The 15157-nt window shown below is 43.4% G+C and overlaps 1 protein-coding gene across 2 annotated transcripts in view; it reads left to right on the top strand.

The window, feature by feature from the left end:
• The window catches only part of NEK11 (NIMA related kinase 11), a 220879-nt gene that overhangs the window by 165620 nt on the left and 40102 nt on the right, over positions 1-15157 (top strand). For both annotated transcript variants that reach the window (XM_029940296.1, XM_029940297.1), the window contains one exon: positions 5634-5730. In XM_029940296.1, coding sequence (XP_029796156.1) covers positions 5634-5730 — 97 coding nt within the window. The remainder of the gene's footprint in view (positions 1-5633; positions 5731-15157) is intronic.

Below are 15157 nucleotides of genomic sequence, written 5' to 3'. Positions count from 1 at the left end.
CATAGAAGTTTTATAACTTAGGCAAATGTGTCACAGAGTCAGGACCCTAAGGCAGTTCGCAGAGCTCATTCGAATGCACTCTGGCTCCCTGCCTACTGGGAGCCTCTGGATATTGTTCTCCCCTGGACCTTCTTCCTTCCCCCTGACTGCTTGCTTCGCCAGCCTCCTCACGGGGTTTGGCTCAGACACAGCTGCTGCACACTTGGCAACAACTTCCTTGGGTGGCGGTTTCTGCCCTGTGCCTATGGAACAATACTCTGAAAGAATTGCTAAAGGGGAGGAGGATAGAGTTCCATCAGTATGTTTACTATCACTCTTGTTTAATACTCAACTTGTTGATGTCAATAAGACAACCACCTCCATGCCCCAACGTCCCCTGAAGCCGGTACCCATGTGTCATGGCCTGGGTTCTTCAGGAAGCAGCCTCTGACTTGAAGTTGAGTGTGTAGGATGCTTGTTTGGGAGTGCCCCCAGGAGAACCCTGTGGACAGGAGGGGAAGGAAGCAGGGTCAGTCAGAGAGAGGACAATGCAGTGATGCAGGCCTGATGATCCTTGCCCAGCGCCATGGGCAGTTCTGGACTTCTAGAATTGTCTGCATGGGGCAAACCTCTACCCTGGTCAGTCATTAAATATGGGCCACATGGGAGGTACGTGATCTTGGGCAAGGCAGCTTTCTGCGGCTGAGACAGGCCCTGAAGGGGACACAGCTGGAGGCCTCTAGCAGCTGGGGAACAGCTCCTTCCTTGAAAGAAGCATGGGTGGTGTGTCACTCTCCCTAAGGGTGTTGAGGTAACCAAGCGAAGACAGAGAACAGCCTGCTATGTAGATTCTCAGGCAATTTTGTTGACATCCTGAGTCCACTGTCATCACAAGAGCAGCTCAAGGAGAAAATCTTCATGAAGATGAAGGCCACCGAACCTTCTTGGCAGAGTGGGACGGCTTTCACACACCCTACTGGTTCATGGCTCCCATCATCTGCAGTGGTGGAGAGATGAGAAGACAGACGTAGTGTTCTCCCCAAACTTCCATTTTTGGAGGAGGCGATTTTTTTTTGTCTGATAATTTCCTGATATTTAAAAATCAGCTCATGAAAATTCTTTATCTGGATCTGGCACTTCTGGGGGGGATTAGAAAGAGCACACATTTAACAGTCAGGAAACCACAGTTTCAGTCCCAACTTGGCCTCTTTCCTTATGGCTCTGTGACCTTGAGGAAGCCATCAGCCTCTCTTGGTCTCAGTTTCCCCATCCATAAGATAAGATAATTTGGCATGAAGAGGTCTGTGGTCACTTCCAACTTACCATCATGAAGCTTCTCCATCATCTAGGCCAGGAATCAATAAACTACAGCCCATAGGCCAAATCTGGCTTAATACCTATTTTCATAAATAAAATTTTACTGGAACACAGCCATGCTCATTTATTTTGCTTCTTGTCTATGGCTGTTTTCATGCAACAACAGCAGAGTTGAGTAGTTGCAACAGAGATCATTTGTCTTGCAAGTCTAAAACATTTACTACTTGGCACTTTACAGAAAAAAAATTTGCAAATTATGCAAATCTTTCATCATGTGCCATTCTAAAGAGGAGGAGGAACAATACGGGCCGTGAGGACATGCCTTTGCAATAACTTGGGCCAAGAAGAGTGTCTGTCAAGTAACATTTCTGGAGTATTCCTTGGGCAGTTGTGAGAAAGGGGAGGGTAAAAGACAAGGAGAGAAGCATCCTGATCATACTGTGCACCGAGGGCAGCATCTGCAAGGATTCCTGAGTAAGCAATGTCCCAGCTGCCTACGTGGGATCTTGTTCACCAAAATATTCATCCCTGTATTCCTTGCATCAGCTCTTTCATTGCCCCCATGGCAAGATGTTTAGCAGGAAGCGCAAATGCAGGTTTCTGTTTTAATCATGATCATCAAGGTCATCTGTATAGGAGCTGAGCCAGGAGAGCAAATGAGGAAAGTAAATGAAGAAAGAACATTTGGGGAGGAAATGAGAGAAGAATCTCTCTCTGCTGATGAAACGGCAGAATCATGAAGCTGTCACTCCTTCAGAGAAAATAGCTCAGCTGGTAAGAGACCACAGAAGTAGGAGGAATCCCGACAATATTACTATTATGAGCTGTGCTCTGCACTCGTAAGAAATACAGCTTCTAGTTGCCTACTATCTCTTCATATCATCTTGTTTTCATCTCACTGTCAAAACAGCCCCATGGGGCAGTATCAAGTGTTATAATCCTCATCATCCTGTATCTCACAGGTGGAGAAAGACTTCAGGATGATTTTGCCTGATGCTTTTTATAATGCCTACAGCAGTTATGGTTGGTTCCAGCCATTTGCCTCTTAACAAATGGTCCATTTGATTGCTTTGTGTTGTTATCAGTATTAGTGTTGCCTTCCCAGGGAAATTCCACCCCCTGGAGGTCCGGGAAGATGTCTAATACCAGGTCATCATAGAAGGTTTGAGTTGAGAGAAGGCCCTCAGTCTAATGAAGCCACTTAGATATAGAATGAGGAAACTGAGGCTCAGGAAGATGACCTGAGGGTCGTATGGCTGGTGAGTGTAGAACTAGAATAGTAACTGTGGTCCTCTGACCTGAAGGCTGGTGCTTTTTCCACAGACCCTCATTACACCTCTGTGTAGTCCCCACACCTAGCAGGGTACCTTATGTATACATATAAAGTTGTCCTCCTGGTGAGTATCTAGGCAGATACTCTGTCTTCCCAATGGATTAAGCTCTTTCTGGTTTAAGAACCATGGCTACTATTTGCATTACTTTGACTTTAACTCCTACCTTCGAGCATCAAATATATAATCCCTACCTTAAGAAACTAGAAGATGAACAAATGAAGCCCAAAGCAAGCATAAGAGAAGAAATAATAAAGACAAGAGTGGAAATAAATGAAATAAATAGCAAATGAATGAAATAAAATAGAAAAACAATAGAGAACATCAACAAGACCAAATATTCTTTTTATTAACATTTATTTTTGAGAGACAGAGAGAGACAGTGTGATTAGGGGAGGGGCAGAGGGAGAGACAGGGAGACACAGAATCTGAAGCAGGCTCCAGGCTCTGAGCTCTCAGCACAGAGTCCAACGTGGGGTTCGAACCAACGAACCGTAAGATCATGACCTGCGCCGAAGTCAGATGCTTAACTGACGGAGCCACCCAGGAGACCCAAGACCAAATATTCTTGAAAAGATCAACAAAACTAATAAGTCTTTAGCTATAATGTCCAGGAAAATAAGAAAGGCTCAGTGACGTGAGGGAAGCATGTGGTTGGTTTAAGAGGAAACTCAACAGGACCACCGGGTTGTGGCATGTTTTCAGATGCGTTCCCGGTCCTACGTGTTCGGTGAAGGGCATAATGGGGATGGAGAAGAGGAAGCAAAGCTCACATTGTTCCTTGTTACACTTTCAGTCACCACCTTCTTTCACTGGACCGTCAGTTTTGACGCTGACCCATGGTGTGAGCTGTGTCCACGGTGGTATTCTCCACTGTGTAACCATGGTCACCCTCCCTTCATGCTAACGAGGTCACAGCCCCCTTATAAGGAACACACAGCCCACACAGTGAGTGGGTAGAAGGAAGCAGGACATGGCTGCCATTTGATCCCCTGCTCTCCTCTGGCTTGAGGCTGAAGTCAGGTCCCAGCCACCTAGCACACTCCCCAGGGCTTTTCACAGAGGTGCCCTGGAGTCAAGTATCTTCAGAATTCACCACTGGCGGAATAGACTGGTCAATTTTTTTCCCTAACATCTACCTTGGCCATCCCTTGCATGTGCACATATCAACTTTTGAAAAATCACTGTTTGTATAAGCTGTGTTTGACTGACTGGATGGTGGACATTCTTCTGTCTTAGACCCAAAAGGAAAAGAGTGCTGCCTGAGCAGTTCTTCACGTCAGGACCCGCTGTTCTTCAGCAAAATGAGGGCCAGCCGAAGGTAAACCAGCGAGGGGCAGACTTACTGGAGAGCACACTTCCGAACTGTGGCTAGAAGCTCCCTGAGGAGGGAGATGGTATACAGTTCTCATAGGAAATGTGTGAATCTGTAAATACACCTAACCTCACTTCCAAGCACATGAAAGTTCTGTTGAAATTAATAAAGAGAACATTGATTTTAGAAAATCAACACAGGGATTAAAGATTCACCTATTTTTCACATCCAAGAAAGCAGAGCCCTAGAACCAGAGCGTCAGGGCCTATAACCAGTGCGGTTGCAGTTGCATGGGCCCCAGGTTCAGGAAGGGGCCTTGCACTTGGGGGTTAATAAAATTCCTAATAATTTCCTAATTCTTTGAATTTGTACTTTATGAGTGAAGTCTGATAGGACAGTGGAGCATACGCTAGGGGCTTGAAGCCCCACTTATATCCTGCCGCCAGCCCTCTCCCCGGGAAGGGCCCTCTACCGCCCCCTCTCTAACTTCCCAGCCCCCACCACCCTCCATTCCCTGTGGGGGCCTGTGCACAGTTAGGGCGGGATCCGGGTCAGGTGGGGCCCTTGAGCCCCGGAGGGGGGGTCTTCATCCCCCTTGAGAGTATCTAACCCAGTTCCTGAAGGAGAATATTAAATGCCCAATAAAAAAAAAAAACCACCATGACACATCCAGAGAGAAAGAGAAGCAGAAGAAAGAAGTCAGCTTTTCTCCTGCCTTCTAAACAAGGGGCCTTGCACTGTCCTTTAGCTGTGGACCCCACAAATTACATAGCCAGCCTGTCTAGAGCCTTGTCAAAATGTGGCCCCAGGAGCAGCAGTATTAATATCGCCTGGATGGTTGTTAGAAGTGCAGAATCCCAGGCCCTACCCACACCTGCTAAGACAGAATCTGCACTTTAACAAGATCTCCGGGTGATTCGTATCACGTTAAAGTTTGAGCCGCAGAGGTCTAGAACACACTCTGGGATTCAGTGACTCGGATTCATCTACTAAGATTAGGTCCTTGATTCTAGACCAGTGGTTTTTTTTTATTAAGATTGCTGGATGTGTTAGCCTTCTCTTTGACATAAAGCATCAGCGATTCATGGTGAAGGTGGGATAGAGACAAAAAAGTCTGGCCAATAAGAAAAACTAAAAAAAAGGGAATCACTCTGAGCACCAAGCTTTGCCAACCCCGATGCTTGAAATTTTATTTGCCCTGCTCCAGTCTGCTCAAGTTCACGGCTGCAGAGGACCCTCTCTGGTCAACATCTTGCTTTCCCTTGCAAAAAACACAATGCTCAGGTGTGGGATTAAGATAAAGGGAAAACTAACCTTATCAGAAAGTCACCGAAGCAAATACCACACCTGCGAAAGAGACTGCCAAAGGCTCTTCAAGAACGTTTGCTTTTCCTTAGATGCATTTCCCCTGTGCTTTCTCCATCTTTTAAATAGCGGTATTCTGTTTAAATAACCCTTTCTGAGAGAGGCTTGGCCCTGGAATTGCTGGTACATATTAAAACTATAAATAATCTCGTCATTAGGAATAAATCTCCTTAATGTGCACATCATAATTGAATTCGTCTCTAATTAACGTAGCATTACCTAGTGGCAAATGTGGATTAACTTCTTTTTTCCGATTGCCCTTGAATGTTGTCTGGAAGTTGCCAGAGTGCTGATGGAGTCATTAAGGGCTGAGCATTGTTTTTCAGACTCGAGGACCATCCCCAGCACAGCTTCAGACATGTCCCCGGGACCAACAATGGTCAACAGCACGGTGGCCGGGACCAAGATGAAACGCATAAGGGAGTAAGTAGCATGTTGCCTGGCCCCTAGGAGAGTGGGACCTTAGCCCACATTGACAGAGAGTGTGATCCTGTCACATAATGCTATTCTACTTGAATGCCGCAGACATAGCTGCTGTGCTTTTCTAGAAGCAGGTGTAAAACTTGGTTGGAAAGGCCTGAGTCTGCATCAAAAACTCCTGCTGTGGTCTGAATCTGTGCCCCTCTCCCCTAAGTTCACAGGTTGAACTAACCTCCAAAAGGCATGGTATTAGTAGGTGGGGCCTTTGGGAAGTGCTTCAGTCATGGCACTTAGGACTGGCACATAGGCCTTATGAATGGAATTGGTGCCTTATAGCAGAGGTTCCAGAGAGCTCCCTAGCCCCTTGTGCCATGTGGGCACACAGGGAGCAGGTGCTGGCTTGGAGCCAGGAAGAGGGCCCTCACCAGAAGGTGACCGTGCAGGTGCTTTAGTCTTGGACTTCTCAGCCTCCAGGACTGTGAGCAGTACATCTCTGTTGTTGATAAAACCCACAGCATCCTGATCTAAATTTTCCTGTACAATCCATGTCTCTGCATCAGGGGGTGACAAATTCTCTCCATAAGGGGCTAGTAATAAATACTTTAGGCTCTGTGGGTCGTACAAATTCTGTCACAGTCCCTCAACTTTGTGTTGTAACACAACAGCAGCCTTAGCCAATATATGAATAAGTAAGCAGGGCTGTGCTTCAATAAAACATTGTTTCACACTGAAATTTGATTTTCATGCAATTTTCAGGTATCACAAAATATTATTAATTTGGGTTTTTTCAACGATTTAAAAACGTAAAAATGATTCTTAGCTCACAAAATGTACAAAAGCAGGTGGCAAGCCACTGACTCGGCCCGTGGGCTCTATAGTATGAAGACCCCTGCTACAGAGGCTCCAACTCAGACCCTGCTGAAGTCAGCCTCCTGTGTTGGTGGTGTTCGTAAACAGGGCAGTGCAGCAAGAATTACTTTTCAGTCGATTTGCACTTATTTTGTCTTGCAACACCACACATCATCATACTGGTTAATGTTTGAAAGCAAAGGAGAGGAGCGCCTGGGTGGCTCAGTCAGTTAAGATTCAACTCTTGATTGTACCTCAGGCCTTGGTCTCAGGGTCGTGAGTTCAGGCCCTGCCTTGAGCTCCATGCTAGGCCTATTTAAGAAAGAGAGAGAGAAAGAGAGGCAGAGCCAGGGAGGCGGGAGGGAGGGAGAGAGAAAGAAAAAAGTGCTGAAAATTATTTCTAAACCAAAAGATGGTAATGTTTCAATGCATATTGTTTCAAGTCCTGCTTAGCTTAAGTCTGAGTGGCCACATAGTAACAGAGTTACCATGGTAACAAGTGACTCCCAGGAACTAGAAGGGACTGAAAGGAGAGGGAGTTTGCACTCAACTTTCCTGTTTCTGCCCACTTCCACTTCTCCTTGCCAGGAAAGATTATGGAGAAGCCTTTATTAATCTCCCAGTGGATAATCTTAAAGAAAAGAGAATCAACTATTTCGCTCTTAAAATTTAATAATGTGGTATTGTCAGATTCTTGATCTAAGACTTAATTACTTCTGCAAAGTACACAGCATCGCATTTGCTAGCAGATTATGAAATGCTTTAAATAATTAAAATGAAAGTAATTTTGGCAAAATAAGTGACAAAGATGCATTCTCATGCTTTCAGTCCTAGTTTTATTTTTGTTTTATTTTGTTTTGTTTTGTTTTTTGCGTTGTTGTTTTGTTGTTATTGTTGTTCTGCCCCCTTCCTTGTTGCTTCACTGACTTCGAATTTGACCAGGTGTTTTTCTGGCTCATGCAGTCTGGGCTCTCTCCCAATGGCTAATATTGCTTCTTTGGCAGAATAACCCCCACGCCCTTATGTCCCATGTCACAAAGCCCTGTACCATTCCAGAAAACACAAAAAGGAAGTTGAGGCAACAGAGTTGAGTGTCTTCTGAGGCTGTTGTGTTTCCTGTTCTAAGACACAGAGCGCGGCCGGAAGGGAGAGGGCCTTGCCATGTACTTTCACATCCTTGGCACAATGACTTACTGCGTGCTCTGCACGTGGACGGCAACCATTGGGGCACAAAGTTCAGTGAACGACCTTTGTCCCAGGGAAAGTATAATGCAGAGAAAGCACCAAACTTCAAAGTGGAAAGCAAAATGACAACACAGTGGTTTTGTAATATGAGGCAACAGTTAACAAGAGCCCCCAAGTGGGACCATGGCCATGTGCCAAATACAGCAGGTGGCGAGAGCTTCCGCCTCAGAAAAGGGAAGTCAAGGAGGCCTCTGGAAGAAGTGGGAAGTTGGCCATGTCCTTACTACAGAGGTAGAATTTGGAAAGGTAAATAGAAGAGAGGGAAGACTGGAGGCCAGCATATGTGGAGTCTGACTCATGGCTTCACCAATAAACGGTTTTTGGACCTTAGGCAAGTGATTTTCAAAGGTTCAGTTTCCTCATCTGCAAAATGGTTATAATATTATTGCCACAACTAGGTCTCCAGGAAGTTGGATGTGGAGTGAGGATTACTGAGCAGGAGGTCTGTGAGGTGGTGTTCATGAGGCCAGCACATGCAGAGAGGAGGGGAAGGAAGTGGACTGTGCCCAGGGACACATCAGGCTGGGTCATGGTCTCAGTGAGGACTCGGCAGACCCTGCAGAGAGCTCTGAAGCTGGGATGGCCCTGCTCCCAGCAGAAGTGTCCTGAGTCGGGGTGAGAGGACCAGGCCCGTGCAGCCCCAGGTCAATCAAGCACTGGATGTGGGCTATCCCGGGAAGGGATTGTGACTGAGAAGGATTCTCCAGGCAAGGTTCTCCACCACCGGTCCCCCAGCGGTGGGAGAGTCCCTACAGGGCCTGCTGCGATGAGCACGTGACATAATGCAAGACTGTAAAGATGAGAATGCAAGAGATATATTTCAGGGATACTCATTACATCAGGCTGATAGTGTTAATATTTTTAAATTTTATTTTCAAAAATAGTAAGCGTATAGAAAAGTTGAAAGAATAGCACAATAAATACCATGCTTCACCTAGATTCACCAGTTGTTAACATTGTGTCACATTTGCATTAGTTCTTCACATCTATATTTATACGTTATTATAATAATTAGTACTGTGTCATTTGAGAATAAATTTCACTCCTCATGATCCTTCACACCTAAATATTTAAGTGTGAAACTCCTAAGAACATGGACATTCTCTTATATAATCTCAGCAAATGATTCAATTTAAGATATTTCACATTGATATATACTATAGACTATGCTAATCAACATTCAAATTTCACCGATTGACCAAATAAGCAATTTTTTATAGCAATTTGTTTTTTCTGACCCAGGATACATACCAGTTTCACACATTACATTTAGTTGTTACATGTCTTTGGTGTCATCTATTCTGAAACAGTTCCTCAGTTATTTCTTGTCTTTCATGGTATTGACATTTTTGAAGAGTACAAGGTGGGCTATTTTGTACAATGTCCCTCAATTTGAATTTGTCCGTTATTCCCTTATGATTAGATCTAGGTTTCACAATTTTTATGGTATCCTATATAAGTGATAGGATATGAGATAAATGATTGGATACAAGAGCTGTGTCCTTCTGAATATTTTAAAATTTAATTTAGGAAGTTGCAGACATACAAAAGTAGTCAGAATAGTATAATTAATTCCATTGGACTCATTAGTCAGCTCAACAATTATCAACTCATGGTAAACCTTATTTTATCTCTACTCCCAGCTATTTTCCCTTGTTAATTTTAAGGGAGTCCCATTCACCATAGCTTTTCATTCATTATCTTCTCAGTAATATGTGAATTTGAACCTGTTCCCTGACATCTCACTTTGGATGTCCATGAGGCATTTCAGATTCAGGATGTCCAAAACTGAACTCCTGATTTCCCTCTCAAACCTGCTCGCTGCACAGCCTTCCCATCTTTACATAAGAAATGTAAGATCTGGGGAAGAACAAACCTTCCAGGTCAGTTATCAGTGATTCTAAAGGCTCAGTGGGTGGTGGTTTAAGGGTGTCGGACACGTGGCCTCATCATCTCCCACAGTGAGAAAACAAAGTTCTCGAAGAAAACTGGGGAGTAACACATGTGACCACGCGGCCCTGTTTCTTCTAGTTCTCCCAGCTGGGGGCCCTCAAGCTTAGTGAGCACTAATAGATGCAGCACCGGGCATAGAGAAGACCCTGGTACGGTGGTCAGGGTGGGAGGGGTGGAGGAGGGAGACAGCAACTGCTGGAACTTAGATCCTGCTTCTCATTACGAGTGTGCATCCTTGCACAAGTTACCCAACCTCCTTGAACCTGAGCTGTCTTATCTGAAAGTAGGGCCAATGTTGGTTCCTGCTTCACAGGGTTGTTGCGAGGTGATCTCATGTGGAGATCATGAATGTATGAAATGCACTTAGGATAGTTTGTGGGACATAGTAAGTACTCAATAAATGTTAACAACTTATAATATGACTCTCAATATACATACGGCTGTGTCCTCTTGAAAAGCCCCAAGTGAAGTATCTGAAGGTGTTGGCATGTGTTAGTCTGCTAAGTGATGTTTTATACCTAAGGGCATCTGTGGGCGGAGAAGCTGTGAAGATATTTATATAATGTTTTGTGGGTTTTTCTAAGCATGCAAAAAGAAGTGCCAGTTCTATGGGAAAATATCAGGAAGGTGTTGAATATAAAAACCAGCCGCTTACCATCTTCCAACACCTAGTTCCCTGTCACAGCTACTTCTTACTCCTGCTGAGAGATCATTTCACAGAGGAAACTCACTTCTGGGGGCATGGGCAGCATTGGGTGTTAGCAGCTATTAGGTGGTGCCACTCAAAGTCTTTAGATTATAGGCAGAATCACAAGAAACCAGTATTGGCTTCCTTTCTGACTAAGTCATTTCCATGCACATATGAAGAAAGGTTGCTATTCACATATGGATGGATGGATGGATGGATGGCCGGCCCTTTGTGACTTAGAGGGCTTCTGTGACTTCAAAGGCCTCCTGAAGCTTCTTCTCTCACAGCAAGGGTAGAAGGTAGAAATCCAAGGGGGTTTCTGTTGAGAAGAGTTTTCTTTACCACCATTAGCTGGATCTGATTCCAGTCCTGGCATCAGAATGGTCTAGCTGGTCAGCGCTCAGCTCTGAGTGCAGTAAGGGACACACCGTTGCTAAGGGTTCAAGCCTCTAACACACACAGGCCAGACAACGTGTCAGGCCACGAAGGTGTTTTTCAACCTGAATGAATAGTTCTCCTGGCCTTTATATGTCCAGTAACCTCACTAGATTCCGTGGCTTTGCTACTTAAAGAATGGTCCATACAGCATGGAGATCACCTAGAAGCTTGTGAGAAATGCTGAAGCTCTCTCATCACCCCTCCTAACTGAGAATCTGCATTTTAATAAGCTCCCTGAGGATCCATATCCATATTAAAGCTTGACAAGCACTCAATCTAAAGTGTTTCACTCTACAGGGAGTTTTTACCAGAGTGAGTTGGGATCATCTTAATAAAAGCCAAATATAATATAAAAATATATCTATGTTTTTAAGGCCTCAATTTTTTATACATTTTTATTTACTTGTTTTCCATTTATTTTATTAAGGAAGGTATAGTTTATATCTAATAAAGATTACCTTTTTTAGTATATAGTTCTATGGGTTTTGACAAATATGTAACAATAAAATTCACTCTTTTTACCTTATAGCTCTATCAGTTTTGATAAGTGCATATTGCCATATAACCATTGCCACAGTGAAGGTTGTAGAATAGTTTCTAAAGAAAATTATGGAATCTCCAAATATTCTTTGTGCTTCCTCTGTGTAACCCATCTCTCCCATCATCCCCTGCCCCTGGTAACCATTGATCTGTTTTCTGTCCCTATAGTTTTAATCTTTTCTAGAATACCATAAAAGTGCGCTCATCACTTAACATTATTGGTCCCAGTTGTAACTGGATGGTAGTTGTGGATATGGATCTAGATCTATGAGCTAGTTGTGTTAGACATGTGTAGTGGTTTTTTCCTTTATTCCCCATCCAACTGTTACAAGAAGAGCCAGATTTGGTGTATGGTTTCAGGCACCTCATAAGCAGTTGTCCTAAAGATGCATGGACCCAATAAGCCCTGCTATTAGAGGGACTCACTACCCAGGAAGTTCTGAAGATGAACTTCTAGCTTCCCTATCAGGGGACTCATCGTGTTCTTACAGTGGCCAAGAGGCCTTAGTGCCTGGGAACCATGGGCAGAGTGTAGACTCTCCTGTCCTACTCAGTGGGACAGAGTTCTAGGCATGGGACCCACCTTGCTAAGATTCAGCCTGAGAACAGCCACCCATGGAGAAGGCCTAAGGGTCTCAAGGAGCTTCTGAGCCCATTTCTTGGAAGTCAATGCCCTGAGAAACATCCAGACCCTAAATTTTCTTAATGAGAGGGATGGGAGCTCTTTGTGGTGACCGCAGCTCTGAATTACCTCTACATTGATGATAATCCACAAGCACAGGAAAAACAAAATATCTGTCTGCATAGATGTGTGTCTCCTCCTTGGAAAATACAATGACACATGTATCAGGCTTCTTAAAGTTGTCCACAGCTCATTGATGTTCTGGTCTTTTTTAAGGCCTTTTCTCCCTCTCTCTGTTTCATTTTGGATAGTTTCTATTGCTATGTCTTCAACTTAACTAACCTTTTCCTCTGCAGTGCCTGATCTGCTATTAACTTCACTTAGTATATTTTTCATCTGAGATATTATAGTTTTCATCTCTAGAAGTTAGAGTCTCTTTTTTAAAATATCTTTCATTTTTTTCTTAACATGGTCAATATTTCCTCTAGCTACTTGTACAAGTAGAATAGTTTAATTATTTTAATATCCTTTTCTGCCAATTCTAATATGTATCATTTCTATGTCAATTGATTGATACATCTCCTAGTTATAAGTAGTATTTTTCTACTGCCTGTTATTCCTGGCAATCTTTGCTTGAATGTCTGGCATTGTGAATTTTACTTTGTTGAGTGCTGGTTATTTTTGTATTTTTTATAGTCCAACAAGTAGTCTTGAGCTTTGTTTTAGGATTCAGTTAAGTGGATAGAAATGATTTGATACCGTTAGGTCTTAGTTCTGAGCTTTGTCATGTGGGACCAGGGCAGCCTTTGAGCTATGGCTGATTATAACCCACTACCGAGGCAAGACCTTCTGTGAACTCTACCTAAGGACCAGTGAATCGTCGGGTTTAAGAATAAATGACAACTTGGCAGGTATGAAGAGGCATTCTTCATAAAAAGTTTCATAAAGCAGTTTTCTCTGTATAACTCTTTTGCATGGTTTCTTTCTTTCACTTCAGTAATTTCCTCATATGCATGCAACCCATCTATATTTAGCTGAATCATTAGTCTCTGTATGGGTATATAAAGGTTTATTTATTTCAACTATTTAGAAACTGCTTTTGTTTTATTACTTTTGTTTCTTAATTATATAAAGTGGTTCCATTGGGTCCAAAGTCAAATCCATAAAAAGGCATACTTAAAGAATATAGCTTCTATCCTTGATCCCTTACTCTATTCTCTCCTTTCCACAAATGGGGATCATTTTTTTAAAAAACATTTTAAAGAACATCCTTTCATTTAAAAAATATATCCAAATAAAAGTATCCTACAGAAGTGCTGATGCATAGGGGCATGTACCCCAATGTTCATAGCAGCACTTTCTACAATAGCCAAATCCTGGAAAGAGCCTAAATGTCCATCACCTGATGAGTGGATCAAGAAGATGTGGTTTATATATACAATGGAGTATTACATGGCAATGAGAAAGAATGAAATCTGGCCATTTGTAGGAAAGTGGATGGACCTCAAGGGTGTCATGCTAGGCGAAGTAAGTCAGGCAGAGAAGGACAGACACCATCTGTTTTCACTGATAGGTCTAACAGGAGAAACCTAACAGGGGACTATAGGGAGGGGAAGGGGGGAAGAAGAGTTAGGGAGAGAGAGAGGGACAAATCATGAGAGACTCTTGAATACTGAAAACAGACTGAGGGCTGAAGGGGGAGTGGGAAAGGGGAAGGGAGGTGATGGTCATGGAGGAGGGCACTTGTGGGGAAGAGCACTGGGTGTTCTATGGAAACCAACTTGAAAATAAACTATAAAAAAACAAATAAATAAAGGTATCCTCTTTCTCACTCTTTAAGAAATTGGTAGCACAGGGGCGCCTGGGTGGCTCAGTTGGTTGAGTGTCTGACTTTGGCTCAGGCCATGATCTCCTAGTTCATGGGTTTGAGACCTGCATCAGGTTCTGTGCTGACAGCTCAGAGCCTGGAGCATGTTTCATATTCTGTGTCTCCTGTCTCTCCCTGCCCCTCCCCCACTGGTGCTCCATCTCTCTCTGTCTCAAAAATATATAAAAAATTTTTTAAAAAGAAAAGAAATTGGCAGCACATTATACACACTTTGGTCTGTTTCACTTAGCAATATATTCTGGGAACTACTTTATAGTAGAGTGTGTAGCAATAGACATCATTCCTTTTCACAGCTTCCAAGATCTCCTTTGTGTGGAGAACCCTGTCCCCTACATGGACATACGGAATTTTCCAGTCTTTAGCTATTACAGGTAGTACTCTAATGAATAGCCTGTGCATTTAGCTTTTTTGTTTTATTTCCAGTTTATCCTTAAGATAGATTTCTGGAGATGGGATTGCTTGATCAAAGGGTAAATGCATATGTAATTCTGGTAGGTGTCCTGAAATGCCGTTTTGCATTCCAAACCAGCACTGTATGCATGTGCTTCTCCGGTTTCTCCGCAGAGTATGTTATCAACCTTTTGAATTTTATCTTCATCTCTTCCTCCTTCTCTCTCTCTCTCTCTCTCTCTCTCTCTCTCTCTCTCTGTCAAATAAACTTAGTCTTTTACTGTGGGTCTATTTTCTTTGCTTTTGGTATATTTTTTGGAATTTAGGAAGTTGTATTTTCACCTCCATCAGCAAACACACTTGAGAGTAAGGTAGAGAAAATGTTTCCAAGTCTACACTTGGAGTGGAAGGGAAGAAGCCACTTTTGGCCTCAGAGTTCAGTTGAGGTTTCCAACCCAGTTTACCAGAAATATTGTTTATTGAGAGCCAAATGCTGTTGCTCACACAAGTTAATAAAAAGTGATACTTTGGGTGGGGGACAGGGTTAGCGATTTGGCCAGTGATTTTTGTGAATAATCTTAATGAGGTGAAGGAACTCATGGTGCCCTAATTCTCTAACATGTAAGAGGAATCACTTTTCCAGAACTGTGGGTTTTGGTGTCGCTGGTCTTAGTTGAACTCCTGGAGTCGGTGTGGTGCTGTGTGGCATCATGCCCAACTGGGCATTGCTCTCCTGTGAGTAGGCAGTGAATAGTTAGTCTGTGTTGAAGACGATGGGAGGAAAGGTGGTTCTAATGCAGCTGCCTCATGTGTTTGG

Source organism: Suricata suricatta, chromosome 5 (genome assembly GCF_006229205.1).
Source record: "Suricata suricatta isolate VVHF042 chromosome 5, meerkat_22Aug2017_6uvM2_HiC, whole genome shotgun sequence".
Taxonomy (NCBI): Eukaryota; Metazoa; Chordata; class Mammalia; order Carnivora; family Herpestidae; genus Suricata; species Suricata suricatta.
This window is presented reverse-complemented; position numbering and strand designations above follow the sequence as displayed.